The sequence below is a fragment of the Stigmatopora nigra genome, chromosome 15 (assembly GCF_051989575.1).
Source record: "Stigmatopora nigra isolate UIUO_SnigA chromosome 15, RoL_Snig_1.1, whole genome shotgun sequence".
NCBI classification, from domain to species: domain Eukaryota; kingdom Metazoa; phylum Chordata; class Actinopteri; order Syngnathiformes; family Syngnathidae; genus Stigmatopora; species Stigmatopora nigra.
In genome coordinates, this window is record NC_135522.1 from 3572651 (window position 1) to 3594529 (window position 21879).

The 21879-nt window shown below is 42.1% G+C and overlaps 5 protein-coding genes and 1 long non-coding RNA gene across 8 annotated transcripts; 4 read left to right on the forward strand and 2 right to left on the reverse strand.

Annotated features, from left to right (window-relative positions):
* Positions 1 to 13: 13 nt before the first annotated feature.
* Positions 14 to 8506, reverse strand: LOC144208386 (RUN domain-containing protein 3A-like). Its single transcript, XM_077734201.1, has 11 exons — positions 8211 to 8506; positions 2749 to 2864; positions 2323 to 2456; positions 2179 to 2264; positions 1983 to 2072; positions 1822 to 1902; positions 1594 to 1759; positions 1305 to 1462; positions 961 to 1074; positions 763 to 869; positions 14 to 627 (listed from the first exon to the last, which is right to left on the reverse strand). Exons 1-11 carry the CDS (start codon positions 8489 to 8491, stop codon positions 497 to 499), a joined length of 1464 nt encoding a protein of 487 aa, XP_077590327.1. The 5' UTR covers positions 8492 to 8506; the 3' UTR covers positions 14 to 496.
* Positions 3154 to 4165, forward strand: zwi (zwilling). Its single transcript, XM_077734208.1, has one exon. It carries the CDS (start codon positions 3252 to 3254, stop codon positions 3498 to 3500), a length of 249 nt encoding a protein of 82 aa, XP_077590334.1. The 5' UTR covers positions 3154 to 3251; the 3' UTR covers positions 3501 to 4165.
* On the forward strand, positions 3546 to 7575 carry LOC144208391 (uncharacterized). The gene is made up of 2 exons (XR_013328879.1): positions 3546 to 5030; positions 6225 to 7575. It is a non-coding gene; the product is annotated as an uncharacterized LOC144208391 (long non-coding RNA).
* Positions 8250 to 10982, forward strand: rnf113a (ring finger protein 113A). Of its 2 annotated transcripts, none has more exons than XM_077734204.1 (11): positions 8250 to 8494; positions 8751 to 8934; positions 9014 to 9096; positions 9334 to 9429; positions 9505 to 9612; positions 9699 to 9808; positions 9873 to 9979; positions 10053 to 10142; positions 10390 to 10483; positions 10562 to 10668; positions 10855 to 10982. In XM_077734204.1, the coding sequence occupies exons 2-11, from the start codon at positions 8829 to 8831 to the stop codon at positions 10923 to 10925; spliced, it is 972 nt and encodes a 323-aa protein (XP_077590330.1). In that variant the 5' UTR covers positions 8250 to 8494; positions 8751 to 8828; the 3' UTR covers positions 10926 to 10982. The 2 variants fall into 2 exon arrangements, with proteins under 2 accessions (XP_077590330.1, XP_077590331.1); XM_077734205.1 differs by having other exon boundaries at positions 8779 to 8934.
* On the reverse strand, positions 10970 to 14480 carry strada (STE20 related adaptor alpha). Of its 2 annotated transcripts, XM_077734202.1 has the most exons (13): positions 14326 to 14480; positions 14046 to 14104; positions 13903 to 13960; positions 13706 to 13734; positions 13003 to 13111; positions 12737 to 12858; positions 12533 to 12641; positions 12345 to 12468; positions 12082 to 12253; positions 11906 to 12010; positions 11571 to 11842; positions 11458 to 11500; positions 10970 to 11371 (listed from the first exon to the last, which is right to left on the reverse strand). In XM_077734202.1, the coding sequence occupies exons 2-13, from the start codon at positions 14055 to 14057 to the stop codon at positions 11216 to 11218; spliced, it is 1311 nt and encodes a 436-aa protein (XP_077590328.1). In that variant the 5' UTR covers positions 14058 to 14104; positions 14326 to 14480; the 3' UTR covers positions 10970 to 11215. The 2 variants fall into 2 exon arrangements, with proteins under 2 accessions (XP_077590328.1, XP_077590329.1); XM_077734203.1 differs by lacking the exon at positions 13706 to 13734 and having other exon boundaries at positions 14326 to 14374.
* ddx42 (DEAD (Asp-Glu-Ala-Asp) box helicase 42) lies at positions 14480 to 21764 on the forward strand. Its single transcript, XM_077734209.1, has 18 exons — positions 14480 to 14560; positions 15123 to 15344; positions 15421 to 15571; positions 15706 to 15752; positions 16491 to 16527; positions 16793 to 16945; positions 17371 to 17475; positions 17547 to 17666; positions 17734 to 17910; positions 18529 to 18657; positions 18743 to 18842; positions 18919 to 18966; positions 19051 to 19148; positions 19233 to 19509; positions 19584 to 19810; positions 20096 to 20206; positions 20293 to 20400; positions 20484 to 21764. The coding sequence occupies exons 2-18, from the start codon at positions 15130 to 15132 to the stop codon at positions 20922 to 20924; spliced, it is 2544 nt and encodes an 847-aa protein (XP_077590335.1). The 5' UTR covers positions 14480 to 14560; positions 15123 to 15129; the 3' UTR covers positions 20925 to 21764.
* Positions 21765 to 21879: the final 115 nt, after the last annotated feature.

Below are 21879 nucleotides of genomic sequence, written 5' to 3' on the forward strand. Positions count from 1 at the left end.
CTAAACACACCCAAGCATTAAAAAGCATTGTTGCTGTTTTGGAGGCGGGGCTATTCAGGTTTTGTTACTTGCTCTGATGATTCATATGAGGCAAAAAAGACATGCTTTTTTTCTCCTTTGAAACAAGTTTCTTTGGTGAAACTTTTTTTATGATTTGAAGGACACATTTCTCTTGCAAAACAACATTTTTTTCTCATTGGAAAGATGTTTACTTTGCAAAACACTTAGTTTTGCCATGATTTTTAACTCTGTAGTGTTGCGTCACATCCAAAGATGTGTGTTTGTTTTTTGGTTTTACAGTATTTCACGGGGTTTGATTGGATTGGATTGATCTGATGTCCAAAGTAAAACAATACAATTCTGCGGAGAGGGAGACAGAAAGATAGAAAGAAAGACAAGGCAAGGATTATTATGAGAACAGAATTCCTGCTGTACATTCAAGGAGATTGGCCCTGCTGGGATGGGGGGGGCAACCAGGGATTTGGGCAATGTCTTCTTAGCTGGGAGAAAGCGCCGGGCTGATGTTGACCAGACATTCGCTGGACTTGAGGCTGGTCAGCGACTTGGAGCTGGGCAGTGAAGCCAGAGAGCCACAAAGACCCAACATGGACGGTGTGTCGTCTTTCCCTGAAATAAGACATGTTTGGGATCCATTGTAATCCAAACCCAGCCCACAGATTCATTAAAAAAAAGCTAAAAGTTAAATTATTTTGATTGAAATGCACATTATAGGTGGCATCTAAAGCAGTCATTCTACATTACCTGCTGAAGTCCAAGCGGCGTCTCCGTTCTGCTTATCGTACGTCCTCTGAGAGTCTGAGTTGAAGCTGATCTCGGCAGAAAGTTGCTCCATGCTGTGGAAACTCCTCCTGGGAAAAGTAAGTAAACATCAATTCTTCTTTTTATTAGGGTTTTATTTCATCTATGCTGGGTTTTTTTCTTCCATCTCCGTTTGGGTACCTGCGGAAGAGTTTGACATCACCCTGGTGGTCAGAGACTGTGGTCCATTGGTTGATAAGTGGGATGGAAAGGTTTTTTCCAAGGTGGGAGGAGTCACAAGGCATTAGAGATGAGCTAAAAGAGAGAGACAGACAGAAAGACGGCAACAATCCTTAATGATGTTAATGGATATTAGTTCTATAAGATAGTAGTGAACTTCAATGCCAAATTAGTTACAGTAATCCCTTGATTATCGCGTCTTCACTTATCGCAAATTCACTTCCATTTTTTTCCGCTACTATTTTTTTAAACCAGTTTTAATGGCATGTTGTAGTAAATATGAAGGATAGTGGAGATGATCTCACAGCTGAGCCTGCAGCTCCAGCACAACAGCTTCCAGCTCCTTCTTTTCACGCTGACTCTGCAAGGACAGTTCATCCACTTTGGCCCTTAGACACTTGTTCTCCGTTTCCACGTTCTTCAGCTGCGACTCGCGAAGGCGTACCAGCTCCTCCAGGTAGCCCTGTACGCAAAACTCATCTAAACACTCAACATTTACAAAAAAATCATGTAAATTGTTGCAAAAAACATTTGTTTTCATAGTCAATCAGTTGTCATTTTTCATTGGCCCATAATCCAAGCTACTCTGTTCACCTTCTGGGCATAGACGATCTTGAACCGCTGCTCCATCTTGCGGCACTTGTTGCTCCAGCTCTCCTCGTCGGTGACCAATGGAATGTAAGGATGCTCGGGGACGCTTTCCTCGCTATTGCTGCTGTCCACACTGCGCCGGTCGTCCTCGTCGCTCAGGCAGTCGTAGCTATCGAGAAAAACGGCGAGTGCTAGCCACGCGTGCTAATCCAAAGATATCCACATCCTTACCTTTGAGTGAACTTGAGATAGGGCGTGTAATCGATCACTGCCGGCGACTTGCCATCCAGCGTTTCCCCTTTTAGGCAAAAACTACATGGACGAAATGTAAATTGGCATCTTTTTGTCCTCGTTAAGGATTTCCCAATTAAATGTTGAGATGAAAAAATAACCTGAAGTCAATGGCACTCAGTCCAATGAGCATGCCAGTCAGTACTGTGGCTTCCTCTCTTAGCATGATGGCGCCGTCGTCGTAGAACCTTCTGTAAACACAAAATGTATGTTAAAATCTTAAAAAAAACTTCAAATCTGGTGGATATTCCTAGAGCTTTGTTAAATTTGCCCACAAATGCTAAAGATCCGGCACACCTTGTCGTCCTGGTGTCCCTGAGGGCAGTGGAGACATATTCCGAAAGACGTTTCTCCATCAGCGCCACTCGAATCCAAGCCCGTCCCTGAGAAGAGCAAAGTCAGACACCAGAGCGAGGCGCGTACTCGAACCCAAACCCTCACCTTGGCTCGAGACGTGCTAATGTTCTCAATATTCTCAATACTGGCAATGCAGTTGTTCTGAACCTTCCCACAGGCCAAGCGGAGGTACTCCCAGAAGCTGCGTTGTCCATCTGAGCTGAACCAGCTGGCAGAACCTGCTCGGCAACAGTGGAGAAGCAACAAACTGGTCAAAGTAGACACACTCCTTCCAATATGTAAGTACTAGGTCAAAAAGTCAAACTTTAAGTTTTGAATCCTTTCTTTAAAAACATATTTTCCATCTTTTATAAACAAATAGCTTTGCTAACTTCGTGAACAGAGTTAGAACAAATAAAACAAATAGAAATACTGTGTTTTTCGCATATTAGCCCCCTTCGCATACCATACAGGAGCAAATTAAAAAAAAAAAACAAATGCTCCAAATCTGCAGGCAATTTTTCCCATTACCTTTAAAGCGATGGCTAAGGATGTGCTCCAAGATGGCGGCAAAGTTGACAAACTCCTCAGCCGAGTCATCGATGGGCTCGGCGGTATACTTTTCCAACAGAGTCTTAACGGAAAACCTAAAAAAAAAACGAAACACAACAAGTGTCTTCATTAGCTTGAGATAAATGCACTACTGTATGCCAACACAGCAGCGGCGGAGGTAGCGGCGGCGTGTTCAGTTCCACGCCATCTTTTCCCTGAGGTCACCCCGATTGTCTTGTGTGCCGTACAAAGCCGCCGTTCACAATTACCGTTACAACAATACAAATAAGCCCCTGTTCTTCCGTGCAGCTTCTGCACACACACACACGGAGCTTCCAGGTCCTTTTGTGCCTGGCGTATCAAAAAGAAGAAGAAAAAAAACCAAGAAAAAAGAAGCCGATCAAATCCATCCCCACCCCCTCATCTGGCTATTTAGGACCGCCGGACATTTCATCTAGCTTTGGATCGGCGGCATCCCAATCATGGGAAACACCAGCATCACCGAGGGCAAGACCGCCCTGGCTGTGGGAAGCACCTCCATCGCTAGGGGGAAGACCACCGTAGCCATGGGGAACTCCTCCATCTTCCGTGGAGTGACCACCACTTCCATGGGAGACTCTACCATCCAAAGACAGAAGACCACCGTAGCTCTAGGACGAGCTAGCTTCAGCCGAGGGACCACCACCACCTCTTTCCGTAAGGCGTTCTTGCCAAAACGCAGGACCACCTAAATGGAACGCCGCCCGGCAACCGGCACGGTAACAAAGAAGAAGCCTAAAACTCAAAGAGACTCTGATGAGAGCAGCTATTCATCCAGAAGAACCTCCTTTAAAAAGGGCCATGTTTTATTGTTGAGTACCAAGAACGCCATCTCCTGGGGTCACTTTTCCATCGCCTGGAGCAGAAGTACGTTAACATTGGGAAAGAGCGCCGTGGCGGTGGGAAAGACCAAAGTCAAGCGAGGGGAAACTGCTAGCTCCATCACCACCTTGACCTTCACCCACGGGACCAAGTGCGCCTCTGTGGTCAGGACCACCCTCGCTAGAGGCGATAAGACGTATAGCTTCATTGACTGGAATTACCAACCGTGAAATTGGAATTTAACTGAAAAGGATGGATGTCAGATTTAGATTATGCTCACCCCCTTAAAAAAAACAAGGATTTAAAACAAAAAAAATGTAATATATAGTCCGTTATAGTGCAAAATAGTATGATGGGATAACAGTAAGTTGCTATGATGGTTTGTAATCAGTGAGAAATTTTGAAAGGAGAGAGGAATGTGTGGATAAAATTGAGTAAGAGTGCACTATAATCACCATTTAAATGTTCTTAACTTTGCTTCTTCCAAAATGAAATCACGTGCAAATGGATAATAAAATCCACTGCACGGAAAAAACATATTTTTCCCCCCAGTTATTTCATGCTAACATTCCAAGGTGTATTTTCTCATTTTAGTTATTTGAAGCATTTACACTTGGAACAATGGCGCAGAACAAAGTGATGTCACCCCCACCGCTCTCAACAATGTCCCCGGTGTCATCAAGTCTGTTGGACAATTACACAACTGTCCCGAGTCTCCCCCCAGCCCATCACCATCTGAACGGGCAGCCCACAACCTACGGGGGGCCGCCTCTGTGCATTCACGGCGACTCCAGAGTGGTATGCGGCCTGTCCGAGCCCACGTCCGGCATCTCAACGGACGCTTTATGCCCGTCGGGGTTCTCTCGGCATCCTGGTGGGCTCGGGATCGCGGCTGGCGTTATTGCAGCGTCTGAGGACTGCACCAGTTTGACATGCCCAGTGTGGACTGAGAGTCTCAATCCAGGCCCAGACCACAACCACCACTACTACGACCAGGACCAGGTCTCGCTCGATGGGCAACACCAGCTTCACCGAGGGCAAAACGGCCCTGACGTTGGGCAGCAGCACCATCAAGCGGGGCAAGAGCAAGCTAGCCCTGGGCAATTCCTCCATCTCACGAGGCAAGAGCACCACCTCGTTGGGTTCCTCCACCATCACCAGCGGCAAGACCAAGATCTCCCTAGGCGGCGCCTCCTTCAGCCGAGGCACCACCACCACGTCGTTTCGGAAAGCCCTATTCCCCAAACGCAAGACGCTCTAGACTTCGTCCTGGCCGGGGGAGGTGACGGGAGCCAAGCACCAAAAGACCAAGCTTCTCTGACGGCAAACCTTAAAAACTGGAATAAAATGGCTTTTGCGCCTGAGACTGTTTTCCGGGCAACATCGGGTCAGTCCATCAGGTCAGTTATTTTCTTATTTATACTGAAAAAAACTTGTTTTGTTTGCTAAGATAATGCTAATGTCAATATTAAAGTAATTCATACCAATACATTCACTATAACAGTCTGTTAAAAATCGCTAGTCATGATATTTCAGATATTATTTTTGCTTCAAACCCAAACTAGGAGCCAACCAGTTACCCTTGGACTGGGTTTCCAAAACAATATGTAAGCAACTTGGTACTGAAAGAAAGGCATTGGGCCTTCAGTGACCTCGTTGACCAGATTTTGCCACTTGAGAATCCAAAGGGAAGCTTCTGTTGTAGACTAGCAGATTACTCTTGGTACCATTGGACACAGAAAAACAACAGCTTTTTTCTCTTGAAAAGTTTCTTTTGTGTTCACTCCCCTCCGCCCCAACATACGCAACCCACTCTCACTGCGATTGGACCAGCGCCCAGCCCACTCCACACTGGCTTTAAATGCCCTCTTGTTCTCCTGCCTAAGCCTTCTATGTACTTTGGAGCCTTCAAGGTCAAAACCAATCAGTTCCAGGACCCAAGTATACCCTTTTCCCCCTAAAAAAAGAATTTGATCCTCATTCAATAGAACCTGCCTTCTTATAAAGACTGTATAGTGTTAAAATCCATACTTTGGTATTGTTCAGTCTTAGGAATTTACAATAGACTGACAAAAAAATAAATCTAGGCCAGTAAAATGAACATTTCCGCTCTTATGGTCGTGTATGCGGATTTTTGATACGCACTGAAACCGATATTTTCATTATTTTAAGACCTCAAGGTCAAACCTCGACTCTATTTCTAATGCTGTCTTATTTTTCAGTCGCATTAGCAGCAGACGATGATGAAACACGCCCTACCGTCTACCGTTGGATGGTCCTAGAGAATTAATGGTTGATGAATCATTCAAGAATATTGGGCCAAGGCCAAAATGGAAAGCGTAACTCTTGTTGGGCGTGTCTTACATCCCGTTTTCCACATATTACAGAGCATTTTGGCTGCAGGTGGACATAAGGAAAGAACATACAGCCAATTATGTTGTAGAAAGTCTCGTTTTGGACCACAATTATTCTAGCAAAGCATTAAAAATTGTACATCTGTATGGTAGGATAGTGGAAATTGTGACTTTTTAAATTATATTTCACATTCTAGTGGCCAAATGTTTGTATTCTCAGTGCTATTGTTTGTTTTCCAGGTTTGCAGAGTCCAAGCATCCAAAACCCCTCGTTAAAAATTGTATAAAAATCCCCCTGCCCTGTTGCTAGGGGCAACAAGAGCATAGCCCGGCAACAGTCTGCAGCCATTCTTCCGTCATCTGCCCTGGCCACAGTTCTTCCTCAGTGACCCCCCCAACACCCCCCCGAGATGTCATCACATGACTTTTGTCGTGGCGTCCGACCACCCGCGACCATGTCGCGCCCCGAGGTTTGTTTTGCTTTCCTCTGCGTTTCACGCAAACAAGATAATTGGCCCTAAATTAATATTATTGCGTTTTTTTTTAGATCAAAATGAAGTAAATTGATTGGTTGATTCATTTGTTAAGTATTTTCCCACCGTATCTCTTCTAGTTATATATTTAACAATAGTATTTGTACTTTGGTTGTAACTAAATTGCATGATTTTGAATTTCAAACTCAGTTTGTTGCATATAATATTTGTAGTATCAATTATATGGATAGGCAAATTAAATAAGCTGTTAGTTATGGCATGTTAAGTTTTTTTTTTTTTTTTGCGTAACCATTTATGACTAATAAACGGCAATAGAAATGAAAATATAACCTCCATAAATAAGATAAACCCAAATATGTATTAAAATTGAAATGAAGCAACTGACAAAAAATAAAAACAAAAAAATAAGTAACTTAGCAACAAAAATAAGCAACAAAAAAACGTCATATCAACCTGACTACCAGGAAAAAAAATGTTGTCCAATCACTTTTATTTTGAAAATCCACAATCTATGTCAAGTCATTGGAATACTGCATATGAAATTTGGTATCATTGGAAAGCCCTGAATGTCCTCTATAGGGTACAAAAGGGGTTAATGCAATTGGGTAGGAGATATTTAACTTTATAGAGGAATAATTTAGACTACTGGGAGTCATTGTCTTTTACTTTTAACCTAGTATTCCCCATTGCATTGTGTTGATCATAACCACCCGCTGATCTAGTAGTATGGCAGTCCAACCAGCTGATGTGGGACCACCATGTCTGCCCTCACCCATTCCAGACCGTGACCTTTAGGTCTGCTGCACATTAGTAAGTGGAAAGAAAAATTGCGTGTCAATAATACTGATCAAAATGTGAATGTGCTTGCATTGTCGGTGTCTTGTCCTCGTGAAACTTGTCATTTATGTTCTAAAAATATATATATCTCTTAATGGATTTTAGAACTGTCCTATGTGGTTTTTGTGAGCTAGATGATCGCAAAGATGTTTTTCTTTTTTTTTTTACACTTTGTGATTCAGTATGCTTCAATGTTTGTGGAACTAAAATAAATCAGGAAGGTTGGATTACAGGAATTAAAAAGTCTTGATAGTTGTCTATTTTGGATTTGGCCTGTTTGTTATTTTTGGGGACAGTATATTTATTTATAACATTGGACAATGTAATAGATGAATGAAAATTGGGATATATGGCAGTTGTAATGTTCAATATTTGACTTATTTTCTCATTGATGTGTGATGTTTTGTGATATTAAGAACATTTAATTTTTTTCAGTTAAGGTCCAGATGCTCCATCGTGATCGCAAATCCTGACCTGTATATGTGGCTACATTTGTGAGGGCAGTATAAAATGACGCATGCACAACACACAGCAAGTGACCCCCGATGATGAAAATGATGATATATAGGACACCTCAGATGGAGAACGATAGAGGGGGAGGAGACCTTGCACGCCCTTGTCCCATCTTAGCATTGGACATCAATAGGATGAAGAAATAACATTTATTTCCCTCACATTTCATATATAGAATAATTTAGCAGGTGATGCTATGGAAACAAATAGGAAAAAATAAAGCAATGTTATGGTTAGGCCTAGGATTAAAAACAAGGAAGGATGTTATTTAAATGTAAATATAAATAGGAATGAGCAAGAAGTAGTACCACTGGGGACTGGTATTTTTTTTTAATCTTGTGCAATGCATGGACGCGGAATGATCTGGCATGTCGTGACATACCTGCACACCGTGATGAGGTTTTTTCTTTCCACTCCGACGCTCCGGGCGGACGTCTTTTTCGACGTCAGCCCCATAGCCATTGCCGTGCGCACACAGCCGGGCTCCATTCGTCCATCCAACAGCGGCGACACCGGCAGCTGTCCGCACCCACCACCGGGCCCCGCCTTCCCTCCGCCGGGCCCCGTGCTGGCTTTGCAGCCGCTGTCCTCTGCGGAAATTGTCGGCCGTTGATGCTGATGAGTGTGCGGCTTGCTGCTGCTGAGGCTGGAGGTCGAAGCCATCAAGTAAGTGCTTTAGTGGTAGATACACTGTTTCCGGTTAAATGCTACAAAATAAAACAAGCTCACGCAAGTATATTAATCACTTCGTTACATTTTCACGTAGTAGACGTAGATGCATTGGCCTTTTAGTCGTAGTTCATTATACTATCTCTTCTTTTAAATGTCAAATATTTGAATTAACGCCTTTACTTGTGTTGTGGTGTTCGTGGTGAAATAATATGCATGTTCAGAGATTTAATTTTGTTTGGTTATGTTGGAGTGATGTGATAGTACAACCGGATCCTTAGGGGGCGCTGCAGGGAAACGCTTCTACTTGTTTACAAACCGTGTGGACAAGATGGCCGAGGGCGACACATCGAAAGGAGGCTCGTGCACTTTCTTATTCAAAAAATCTACTAAGAAGTTTTCAGGACGAAAACGAAAGACCAGTGACAGTGATAAAGGTACCAGTGCTTCATTAATATTGTTATTGTTGCCAATAAGGGTTATGTGTATTAATTCTTACGATAATTGCATGTTCAGATGCAGACAGTGATGAAGAAGAGATCAGTTCCGTGGTCAGAAGGGATAGAAAAGAGAAGCGAGAAAACCCCATGATTCAAAAGGTTAATAACTACTTACTTATTTACAAATATTAATAATAACCAGGAATGGGGATATGGTTGTCATGAATACACTTAGCCCTTAATAGGGCATGTTTTTGTCTTTCCAATTAGCCTAACAATTAGCAATTGTGTTTTATGTACGTACCTATATGTTTGAAAACATATTAAAGTAGTTCTAATTTTAAACTACAGAACGCACTTACTAAGAAAATAATCTCATATTTTATTTGGGTGCAGTCCAAGAAAGTGGAGAAAGAAACCGTGTCATCTAGCGATAGCGACAATGACAAAGAGGACAAGATCACCGTCTCCTACAAATCGAAACGCTCAGCAGTGAGTAGACATGATGACGTCATCACAATCAGTATACAAAAATCATATCTAAACATTAAAACATTTTCCAAAAAGAAACCTGAGGGTCCCGATGACATGGGCGCCACGGCAACCTACGAAATGGACACAGAGCGTGACAAGGATGCTCAAGCCATTTTTGAGAGGAGCCAAAAAATCCAAGAGGTAAACAATATTTCAAAGTGTTTTGATGAAGGAAAAATTAAGCTAAAACTAATATGGATATGGATGACCATGTGTTTTTCTCATAGGAATGGACGGGCAAGGAGGATGATAAAATCTACCGTGGCATCAACAATTATCAGAAATTTATCAAACCCAAAGATACCACCATGGGCAATGCGTCCTCTGGCATGGTCAGGTGGGTAACAAACTACTGTGTTTTTCCCCTTTACAAAGAATCAGTTTTTCATGTGAACATATAGGAAAGGACCCATCCGAGCCCCGGAGCACCTGCGAGCTACAGTCAGGTGGGACTACCAGCCAGACATCTGCAAGGACTACAAGGAGACTGGATTCTGTGGCTTTGGAGGTCAGTTTTAATGGAATTGTTGAAACATTGATGATTTTAACTAGCTTGTTTTACCTCCCATTTTTCATTTTAGACAGCTGCAAGTTCCTCCACGATCGGTCGGACTACAAACATGGCTGGCAGATTGAGAGGGAGCTGGAGGAGGGGCGCTATGGGAATAATGGTGAGATTGTAGGAGGGAAATACAATAATCCCTCCAATATTGCAATTTCACTACATTTGTTTTTTTGTTTTTTTGTTAATTACATTTTTTTTGTAAATTCATAAAAATATGAAAATCCATGCTGAATTTGCTAGCGGAAGCCACTCCTAGGAATCAGCACTGAAGTTAAAAAAAAATAAATAAATAGGGCTGACAGTAATTGTGATTACTGTAATCCATGCCTGTTAATTTTAACTCTGCACTATAGATGAAGAAAATTATGAGGTGAGCAGCGATGAAGAGGATTTGCCGTTCAAGTGTTTCATCTGCAGGGACTCCTACAAAAACCCCATTGTCACAAAGTAGGTGGATTGTTTGATTTTTAGAGCGTGCAGACTGGGGTAAAACTCACTTTTTTTTCCTTTTTACTTCCTCACTAGATGCCGCCATTATTTCTGCGAGACTTGCGCACTTCAGCACTACCGCAAGTCCAAGCGATGCTACGTGTGCAACACTCAGACTAATGGTGTCTTCAACCCAGCCAAGGGTAAGACACTTATTCTACTCTAAAATCCCATTAGGATTGTGATTTAGCCTTAAAATTAAAAATCAGGGGACGTCTTAAACTTAGAAAATTGTAAAATTCAATGATTTTAAGACAATTTTACGCACATGAGGCTTATATGCGATGATAGACAATATTCCATGTTTTTATAGTACATGCTCTTTTCAGACTTGCTGGCCAAAATAGAGAAACGCAAAGCTGCCACCGACCAGCCGCCATCCGATAACGAGGACAACTGATGTCCCGCCTTTTTCCTGAATGTGTACATTGTGAATAAAAATGGTATTTTTTAGCAACTTCTTTTATTGTCAAATTTCATTACATTCATGCAATGGGCCAAATTACGCAACATGCAAACACGCGTGTGTGTGTGATGAGTCAGAGGTAGACCATCTTCTCCACAGAGCCTGAGAGGAAGAAGCGGCCATTTTAAGACAGTGAGTTGACAAGCAGTTCATCAACTCGGAGGGGGAGGGGCGGGAGTAACGTCACTTTTTTTTTTTACACAGGTCGACTTTTGTGGCCAGTGTCAGAAATCCCAGTCATCCACATCTAAGTGGCTGAGGCTCGACTCCAGACTGGCCAATCCAGAAGGAGAAGGCAACGTATGGGATCCCTCGCCGCGGCCAATGGGTGAAGCGGGCCTCAGGAGTTCGGGCAGCGCCTCGGAGGGACGGCGCTTAATCTGAGTGATGGAGGACATCTTGTTAAAATGTGGTGAGGCCTTTTTTGTACCTTTTCACAATTTCCAATTCTATTTGTCAAACCCACCTGTTTGAAGAAAGGGTGGCCAATGAGAGCAGAGGCAGAAGGTCTATGGGGAAAAAAATGGGAATATTCAGACTACTTGCCCAAGGCAATTTCATATTTGACCATATTTGTACCTCTTCTCCGGATCTCGCTGAAGACAAAGCTCGACAAAGGCATGAAAGTGAGGCGAGAAAGTGCGGTTGTACGGGTGTCCCGACGAGGAAGATGAAGCCGGTTCACCGTTGGAGTGGCGGATCCCGCCGACGCTGCCCCCGCCTCCTCCCAGCCCCTCACAAATACCCGAGTCAGCACCGGAGCGTGATGGCTTCATGGAGAGCTCCTCTGGTGGGATGGTGGTGGTGTCCAGCAAGCATGGTACTGTCCCGTTTAGCTTTTCTAGCAGCATCTATGCACAAAAAAAGAGGGTTTGTAAAATTTGTCCGACATTTTGGGCAGAGTTTCGTCTCACCTGTGTGGCCGGCATGTCTTTGAAGGGGACATGTCCGTTAGCAAGTTCACACGCCGTGATGCCGAGGCTGTAGATGTCTGAGCGGAAGTCGTAGCCCTGTAGGTTCTGAAGAGGGAGGTGAATTTTGTAAAAGGCTAACATTTGTAAAATGCTAAAATTGGGTGACGTCAGTCTACCTGCTGCAGCACTTCAGGGCTGAGCCACGGCAACACCTTGATGCTGTTATGCGGAAAGTCGTGCACCACCTTGGCGCGCTGCCCGTGCCGGATCAGGCTGAAGATGCTGTGGAGGCCCGACATGCGCACCTGGCCGTCGGCGGCGATCAGCACGTGACTGGCTTTCACGCTCCTGCCAGAAAAGAAAGTTCAAAACAAGTGAGAACACTTTTTGTTTTGATGCTTAGCTTTGTCAGCTATGCTAAGGCTATCCTAGTTTCCACCTGTGCACATATCCCATTTGGTGAATGTACTCCAGAGCTTTAAGGACGCCCATCAGGATGTACGAGATGGTGAGTTCGCTCATGCCGTCGGGGAAATAAGTGCTGACTAGTTCTCGAGCAGAGCCTGGTAAAAATAACATGTTGATTAGCAAACACATCAAGTATATATTTGAATGTTTTAACCTCACCATATGCCATGAAGGGGGTGATAACCCATAGCTCGTTTTCAGCAATGAAGACGCTCTTGTAGGGCAAAATGCTGGAGTGGTGAAACAATTTGGACACGTGCAACTCTGCCTGCAGGAATAACACCAAAGCCATTTTCTTAAAAAGTCAGTTTGGGTTGTTTTGGGGGGAAAAACAAAGATGGAGGCTTTGAAACAAATGCTAACCTGCAGATAAGCCACCATGTCGTTGGTACATGACTCGAGGTCAATGCGCCGAATGGCCACCAGTTCCCCAGTAGGTCTATAGCGGGCCCGGTTGACTGTCATCAGGTGGTCTAGACCATGACCTGTTAAATAGACAGTTAGGTAAGTTGGATTGTGATGATTGTATGGAAGGTGAATACAAATAAATGAATATGACTGTAAAATGTGATATTTTGTGGCAGTGCTTGGCTTCTAGGTTGACTACCAAAATAAGGAGAAGGACCAACCAATAACAGAGAGCAGCTGGTAGGCGCTGCTGTCAGGAAGGAAACTGCCCATGGTGTCTCGCCGTGGAATGGAATGGGATGTCACACTTTCCCTGCTGTCTTCATGAGCCTGGCCAAAGATGCAACAAGGAAAGAAAACAATTAGACAACCGTCAACAAAAGTTGAGTCAATTCCATTTTGTTCTTCAGACACTCAGTTATTGGATAAGAAATGTCCAATTAACTAATTATTTATTACAGCATTCATGCCATTTTTTAAGGTAGATATCAGGGCATATACTATAATATAGCAAGGGAACATTGTAGTGCATTTTGCAGGTTATAACAATAGATCTAGTGACAAATTGGTGCTGAAAATGGGTAGTACAATCAACAAGCTTCTCAATACTTAATAAAAAAGCACTGTGAAAGTGTGTAAGAGTCCTATTTAAAAAGTGACATTAAGTGGACACATCCTGCAAACTCGCTGTAAAAAATGGTGGTGGTGGAAAAATGTAAGGCCTAGTAAGTCAAAATACTGGTGAAAGACGAGCGATGCCATGCATGAGCACAGCAAAGCATACCGTCCATCTCCTAAAAGCCAAATGACATTAGTGACCACTATTTTTTTCAGACTTTCCCCACAGTGCGAACACACCAGCATCCATGCAGACGCTTACAACAGGCAAAAGTGGGCGTGGCAATGCAGTTACAGGACACTTACTTCCCTGTGAGAGAGTCCCTGAGCTTGCTCTGAAGTAGAAAGACCACATCAGTGAAATAAAGACACATGGACATACTCAAAAGGTGGAAGTATGGTGACTAATGGAGCAAATTCTAGCCTCTAATCCTGAATGTGTTCCATATTTTATGTTTGATTGACAGATGTCACTATCTTCTAGTTTTGAAGCTAAGCCTCACCTCCAAACAGCTCCAAATCCCGCAAGCTCTCGGAACTCAGTTTCTCAGTCACCCAACGCTGATATGGAAGGTAAAGATTCACAGTTTGAATTATTTTTTATTTTCTAAAGGACATTATGATTCATAGGGTAGATGTGACTCACAAGAAAAGACATTGATCCCTTTGTTCATCCAATCTTGAAACCACGTCCTTGGAATACCTCTGTAAGCACATGTAAACATTTTTTTAGATCATAATACATAGAATGGAGGATTTTTTTTAAGGCCAAATGATAAATCACAGTACTCCATCGTCGTAGCTGTTTTGTTGTCATGGTGAAGTGCGCAGGCTAATGAGGCCAACACTCGTTAGCTAAACTAAGCGAATCTTCTTTTACACCAAAATTCCCATAATAATTTGGACATTTTAACGTTTTTACTTACCATTTAAAAATTACAGCGTTTTCCAAGAAAACATCGAGATTAAATATCAACTTTAGGATGACTAAATGAGCTTTCCATTCTCGGTGCGCCGATGACAGCCGACTATTGGTGTCGCGTAAAATAGACGCCAAAAGAAGGCGGTGACTTAGTAAGTGGTCCTTATGTGATGACGTAAAGCTTTTTTCTTCTGCCTCGAAACACTTCAACGGTGCTTTGGTGGATATCACACATAGAGGTAAAATAAGAATATGTTGGTAATTGCGCCTCACAAAAACCGCAATGTCATCTGTTGTGTTACATGTAATTTAATGCATTTTGCTTCAACGATGAACAAACACAGCCGAAACTCATCTCGGCCTCAGGTCGTGGCCTGTCGATCATGTTTGTTAGTGCTAATGCTAACACTTGTCTATCCTACGCTAGCTACATTAGATTTAGAAAAACAATCCCCTCAATTGAATCAATCGTCTGATTTTTACATTCTATGTCATCAATTGTAATGCGTAGTTTAACAGATTTTTTAGATCGACACTGAACGTACCCCCATATAAAAGTAGATATCAGTAATAGCAATATGATAATATAATAATATTAATTTGCCATTAGCCAACCCCAAACTAAGTTACTTCCAAAATACTGGGATACAATATTTAACTGTTTTTACAATCTTATCCTTTAAAATGGCTTTAGGATCAGGCCTTTTAGTGCTTTCTTGACCCAATTACCACTATATTTTTAGTTTTGGCTCCATCCTGTGGTGTTTTAGAAACTAAAATGAGATGTTATATGTTCCACAGCACAACCATGAATTGGAACAAAGGCGGTCCTGGTGTCAAGCGAGGCTTCGGTTTTGGGGGCTTTTCCCTTGGTGGTGGGAAGAAAGAAGAACCATCCCTCAATCAGAAATCCCACGGCTCATTTGGGGCGTCGGGATCGGGCAGTGGTGGCTATGGAAAGAAACAACTTCCGGCGTTCTACAAAATCGGCGCCAAAAGAGGCGCTTTCGATGAGGAAAACGCGTGAGTGTTTAGTTCAACTTTAAAGATGATTGATATGACATTTTGGAAAGAAAAAAAGTATTGTTTTCCTTGTTAGGTACTTTGAGGATGACGAAGAGGAGGCTGGCGCTAATGTAGACCTGCCGTACATTCCGGCGGCGAATTCGCCAACGCGTCTGCAAATGAAATCGGGCGCCGGCTCAGACAGCGACGATGATCCTTTAGATGCATTTATGGCCGAGGTTGAGGTAAGTTAAATATGATAGTTTATCTGTACTTTGTTGAGATGTCATTCTACAGGGTTAAAAACAACACATATAGTCAATCATTATAGTATTTTTTATTTTTGTGTGTTGACAATTTTTTTTTTTTTATTCACTAGAACCAAGCGGCAAAGGACATTAAGAAAATCGAGGAAAAAGCAGCAAAGTAAGCCTATCTTTACTTTCTTTTGGCATTCTTTAGTGGGTGTTTATTTTGTCTTTTAGTAAAATACCCGTTATTTCAATAGATTGGTTTGTTGTGTGGCACAAAAAAAAGCATTTCTATTTTGCTTTTCTGACGTAAATGGTATGAAGGAGTTTTAGGGCCGCGCTGAAAATATGCCAACAATTTATTGCCAATACTACAAAAAAATAGGGTGCATAAGTACAAAAAAAACGTCCTTATAATACAAATGTAAAAATATCTTTGAACCATTACAACTAAAATTGATTATTTCACTTCTAACCTCCTTTTACAATTCAACTACTATTTATGTTCTATAACTACATTGCACTTTTAACTTTTTCCTTAATAACATTACAGCTTAAATTCAGTTAATGTGACATATTTCTTGTCATATACATTAACTTCATCATATCTTTTAATAATTTTTATAACAGTTAAATGTTTTTCCATTGTTAATATTATTCTATAATTTCACCTGGAATATTATACAATTGACAAAATTATAATATTTCTTGTAAGTTGGCAACATCATTTTTATAGGCGTTTTGGTTGAATTTAGTATTTCCAATGCGGCCCTAAAATTCCTTTGTATCTGCAGTACAGGTAAGCACAGCTAGGTGCGTGCTCACACAAGTTTTGGGTGGGCGGGGGGTTTTCTATTTTGGGTGTATGAACGAGCCGCAGGGAAGTTTTTTTTTTCTCCGCTTGTCTTTTCAGGGGTATTCGTGATGACATTGAAGAAGAAGATGAACAAGTGAGTAGTGAGCCCCTTCACGATTACTTGAATCATTCAATCACAACTCTTTTATCAAGTGAGGAAAACATCCGCCACTCCTCCTTTACTACATATAGCTTTCAAAGGAATATCAGTATGTATTTTTACTTTTGTACGTTCGTTTCGTCAAGACAACTAAGCATGTTTAGATCACTTAAAATGATTACTAGGTAATAGGAAAAAGACCTGCATAATGCTCAATGTGGTTATTTCTGTTCTAGACGTATTATTGTGCTTTCTGCAGGAGGCCTACTTTCGCTACATGGCAGAGAACCCCACTGCCGGCCTGGTGCAGGAGGAGGAGGAAGAAAACGTTGACTATGACAGTGATGGCAATCCTATTGCCCCCATAGCTAAGAAAATCATCCTGCCACTGCCCCCTATCGACCATTCAGAGGTTTGCCAGCCATCTCAGTCTAAATGGCACTGAAATTACAGCCCAGTGTAAATTAATTGTACGTCTTGTCAATGTCAGGCAATGACATAAACATATTTTTTAAGTTATGTTGAATTTGTTTTTATCCATTTTAGTCATAGAAAATAAGAACGTTAATGATTAATAGTGTGCAACAGTGGCTTTACAAATGTTTGCTGTTTTTACAATTCTTATTACAATTTTATTATGAACTGTTTAATCAAGATAGAAATTCTAGTGAGATTGTTGGTCGAAATAGTTCATTATTGTTAAATATTTTTTATACACTTTTAACATCCAATTTTTTTGTCTTCAAATAGTTTAGCAATGTTTTTTAATGAGTTTTTTTCATCTATATTGCATGGTTTTAAAAAAAACAACTAAAATATGTATTTCTCTTCATATAGATTGAATATCCACCATTTGAGAAAAACTTCTACAATGAGCACGAAGAGCTTGGCATCCTGACAGGAACGCAGGTGGTAGAACTCCGACAAAAGCTCAACTTGCGGGTAAGTATTCCCAATTGATCGTCTTCTACTCTAAATACCATTTTTCCTAATGACAAATTCCGATCTTTTAGGTGTCTGGTGCCGCACCCCCTAAACCCTGCACCAGCTTTGCCCATTTCAGCTTTGACGAGCAGCTCACGCATCAGATCCGCAAGTCAGAATACACGCAGCCCACTCCCATCCAATGCCAGGTAAGCCAACCCCCTAAAAATAGAATTGTGAATTATTTACATGTGTATCTACTCCATTCATTTCTAGGGCGTGCCCATTGCATTGTCAGGCCGCGACATGATTGGCATCGCCAAAACTGGCAGTGGCAAAACGGCAGCATTTATTTGGCCTATGTTGGTGCACATCATGGACCAGAAGGAGCTGGAACCCGGGGATGGGCCTATCGGCATCATTGTGTGCCCCACTAGGGAACTCTGTCAGCAGGTATGAGATTAGATAGATAGATGGTTTAGGGTTACTCATTTACTTTGCAAGACAGGGATAAAGTAACAACAATAAGTTCAAGTAGGGTTTCAATTGAGTGTTTCAGGCTAAGGTTAACACACTGAAGTACTCTAATACTAGGGCCCCCCCCAAGGTTAGAAATTCATACCTGTCAACCTCAGCCAATTAATTGCTCCCCTTATGTATGAATGCAATTTTCCTTATTAAGTGGTTTTAAATAATATATGCAAATGCAACGCAGCACATTTTTACTCATATAGGGCGCACTTAAAAGTGTAACATTTTCTACAAAATGGACATGGTGTCCAATCAGTATGCACTAAATTCAAGATTCTGTAGATGTCGCTGACAGCTTGGCTGTCTGGGTACATTGCTTGCTGACGCGCTATATTGGGTATATCATGCTTAGAGCATGACAATAGTAGCAGAAAACAAAAAAAGGACTTTAAAAAAAAATCCTGTGCACAATTTTAAATGATTAAAGGGGAAAAAAGGTAAAATATGAAAACATGTTGACAAGTGTGGAAGTTAGTTTTCAAGCAGTGTCAGGGAATATTGCTAAATTTAGGGATTCTAACACTCTTAATAATTGTCCAGATTCACGCTGAATGCAAGCGTTTCGGTAAAGCGTACTCACTTCGCTCCGTGGCGGTTTACGGAGGAGGCAGCATGTGGGAGCAAGCCAAAGCTCTGCAGGAAGGCGCAGAAATTGTAGTCTGCACTCCGGTAAGGAAAATACAACACTTATCGACAACGTTATGGGAATGCAAATTGAGATGAAATGTGAGCTTTTTTTTCTCCCTTCTTTCAGGGTCGTCTGATCGACCACGTTAAAAAGAAGGCCACGTCCTTGCAGAGAGTTTCGTACCTGGTTTTTGATGAGGCCGACCGAATGTTTGATATGGGTTTTGGTCGGTAAAAAAACACCAAATCTTCATTTTGTAGACTAAAGAAGTAACTCTTTTTTTATTGGTTTCATTTTTCCAGAATATCAAGTTCGATCTATCTCCAGTCACGTGCGTCCAGACAGACAGAGTGAGCGCCATTCTTTTTTTTTTTTTTCTTCCTCATTTCCTATTCATAAAGCATTTTGCTAATGGGTATGTTTACTTGCCACAGCACTTTTGTTTAGCGCAACATTCCGGAAGAAGATTGAAAGGCTGGCTAGGGACATTTTAGTGGATCCTATCCGTGTTGTGCAGGGAGATATTGGAGAGGTGCCTTTTGTCATCATTTATGTTATAATCACATCAAAAAACATGAGTCGGTGGACTTATATTTTAACTTTTTAATTTTTTTAGGCCAATGAGGATGTGACTCAAGTGGTAGAGATGCTGCCAAGTGGCGCAGACAAGTGGAACTGGCTGACACGCCGCCTGGTGGAGTTCACGTCCAGCGGCTCGGTGCTGATCTTTGTCACCAAGAAGGCCAATTCAGAAGAACTGGCCGCCAACTTGACTCAAGAGGGCTATAGCCTGGGATTACTCCATGGCGACATGGACCAGAGTGAGAGGAATAAGGTCATCACCGACTTCAAGAAGAAGAATCTGCCCGTTCTGGTGGCCACAGATGTCGCTGGTGAGATGGCAGATATCTAGAAGTTGAAGATGAAGATGATATTACATTATTTTCCCTACCATTGTCCTTTGTAGCTCGCGGTTTGGACATCCCATCAATCCGTACAGTGGTCAACTACGACGTGGCACGAGACATTGATACGCATACGCACCGTATTGGCAGAACGGGTCGTGCTGGGGAAAAAGGCGTGGCCTACACCCTGTTGACCAACAAGGACACCGCCTTTGCCGGGGATCTTGTGCGTAATTTGGAAGGAGCCAATCAGGGTGTTTCTAAAGAATTGATGGACTTGGCCATGCAGGTAAAGTGGATATTTTGAGATCAATTATAATTCATTATAAGTCATTCTTTCAATCTTAGGGGTGAAATACAGTAGTACCTTTTACTTACAAACTTTTTTTCCTCACTTGAATATTTTGTAAGTAGAGTAGTACTTTATATGTAAATTCCAGGCCACAATAATGTTACCAGGACAATTTCAAGTAATTCATAAGTTGAGGTATAACTGTATTTGGACAATTGTCATATTTTCAGTTATGATCACATATATTGTGTATATTTAATCTTTTTTTTAATTTCATTGTAGAATCCATGGTTCAGGAAGTCCAGATTCAAAGGTGGTATGGGAAAGAAGCTAAACATTGGCGGTGGAGGACTCGGTTACAAGGAGAGACCTGGATTGGGCGCCGATACGTCTGTGAGTTTTTATGGTTATCAAATGAAGTTAAAAAAAAAAAAGGTTACTTAAACACGGGGTGAAAGAAACTTTTTTTGGCTTTGTAGGATCGTAGCAGCAGTGGGGGGTCTTCCATGAGTGGCTACGAGGGTTTTAGCAAACCTAACACCGGGGCCATGGGAGACCGCATATCTGCCATGAGACAAGCCTTCCAGGTAAAGGGAACCCTATCTTTTCTCTCACTGTATTACATCAAAATCTGTGGTAAAAAGAATCATTTGACTCTTGATCTTCCCAGAATCAATACAAGAGTCACTTTGTGGCGGCATCCGGTACTTCGCCCAAACTCAGCGCCAAATCTAGCAGCGTCTCCGGATGGACCAGCGCCGGCAGCTTGAGTTCAGTGCCCACCGAGTCGTCCAACGGCGCCGAGCGAGCCCAGGCTGTCGCCGCCTCTTTTGCAATACCGGGCTTCGCCAGCGCCGGTTGCCTAAGCAGCGTGCCCGCCGCCAAGAGCAGTGCGCCGATGCCCTCGCGGGAACGCAGCGGTGAGCGGGAACGTAGCAGCGAGCGGGAACGTAGTGGCGACCGGGAACGCAGCAGCCGCCACGGCGACAACCGCAATGGCGACGAGAGCAGGAGAGAGAGAGCGGACAGAAAGGGCGAGAGAGACAGAGAAGATGATAGCTTCGCCGTGCCAGAGCCGCCCAAACGTAGAAGGAGCAGGTGGGACAACTAACTGAAAATCATTCAAGTTAAATGCAGTCCATGTACAAAACCGCCCCCTTCCCATTGAGATCACTTTGGTTGTAGCGTCAAGGAATAGTGTGAAGCCCCTGATTTCAACCTGGAAAATATGTGCCCTCTGGTTTGGGGGGGATTTTCACTCTTTGCAAATGCTGTAAATGATCTTTCTTTTGCATTTGAAATTGGGTAGATAGGCAGTGAGTAGTTTATAGGGAAAATGTTTAAATGCAAATTTCAAAAAGTTATTTTTAGTGGGCAGTTATATTTTCCAGTGCAATGAAATGTGCATAAAATGATATTGATGATATTCTTGGACTTTTGGGGAAGCAAATTGGGCACATTAGCAACAGTATTAATGAAATCAATTAACTGCTACATATTAAAACAGAAGTGAAACCTTATTAAAATACCGAACAATAATGATTAAATACACACATGACAACGACACACTGACCAAAACATTTGCTTAGCCATCTGTCCAAGTTTACATCATAATAAAGCAGAAATTAGCTTTATTGTGCATCATCCATGGCTTAACCCTTTCCGCACGCTGTATCTTGACGTTCCTCCATTCACTAGATGTTTTTCAGACTCCATTTTGTTGTGCTCCTGTTTACAAACTGGATTTCTGCTGTGTGATTGATTTCTCAACTACTTTCTAAAACCAAGCTAACTGTGGTTTGTTAATATAGAAAAGAAACGACTGCAATGAGATCCAATCAGACCCACTGGTTGTTTTTCTTGTATATGAGTCATAGTGAAAAATTCTTTTGTCTTTCGTGTTTATTCATTTCTACAAAAATGTTTTGATTAAAAACTCTTAAAAAATGAACTGTTTTAATGACACTCATCGTCACACTGAAACAGACGTGCATTTCGTAGCTATGTAGTGTTTATTGGATTGACTAACAAGACCTGGCATCTAGTCAAAAAGTCAATGGAATTTA

Bases quoted from the DNA above. Each gene is read 5' to 3' on its own strand.
- zwi (XM_077734208.1), top strand. From the start codon at position 3,252: ATGGGAAACACCAGCATCACCGAGGGCAAGACCGCCCTGGCTGTGGGA.
- LOC144208386 (XM_077734201.1), bottom strand. From the start codon at position 8,491: ATGGCTTCGACCTCCAGCCTCAGCAGCAGCAAGCCGCACACTCATCAG. The intron at 2,865-8,210 runs GTATGTCACGAC...TTTTTTTTTTAG, and splicing joins AACCTCATCACGGTGTGCAG to GTTTTCCGTTAAGACTCTGT. The intron at 1,903-1,982 runs GTTATTTTTTCA...TCGTCCATGTAG, and splicing joins CTGAGTGCCATTGACTTCAG to TTTTTGCCTAAAAGGGGAAA.
- rnf113a (XM_077734204.1), top strand. From the start codon at position 8,829: ATGGCCGAGGGCGACACATCGAAAGGAGGCTCGTGCACTTTCTTATTC. The intron at 8,935-9,013 runs GTACCAGTGCTT...TTGCATGTTCAG, and splicing joins GACCAGTGACAGTGATAAAG to ATGCAGACAGTGATGAAGAA. The intron at 10,143-10,389 runs GTGAGATTGTAG...TCTGCACTATAG, and splicing joins GGGGCGCTATGGGAATAATG to ATGAAGAAAATTATGAGGTG.
- strada (XM_077734202.1), bottom strand. The intron at 13,112-13,705 runs GTAAGTGTCCTG...ATCTTTGGCCAG, and splicing joins AGGGACTCTCTCACAGGGAA to GCTCATGAAGACAGCAGGGA. The intron at 12,011-12,081 runs GTAGACTGACGT...CTCCCTCTTCAG, and splicing joins GCCCTGAAGTGCTGCAGCAG to AACCTACAGGGCTACGACTT.
- ddx42 (XM_077734209.1), top strand. From the start codon at position 15,130: ATGAATTGGAACAAAGGCGGTCCTGGTGTCAAGCGAGGCTTCGGTTTT. The intron at 15,753-16,490 runs GTAAGCCTATCT...TTGTCTTTTCAG, and splicing joins ATCGAGGAAAAAGCAGCAAA to GGGTATTCGTGATGACATTG. The intron at 16,946-17,370 runs GTTTGCCAGCCA...CTCTTCATATAG, and splicing joins CCCCTATCGACCATTCAGAG to ATTGAATATCCACCATTTGA.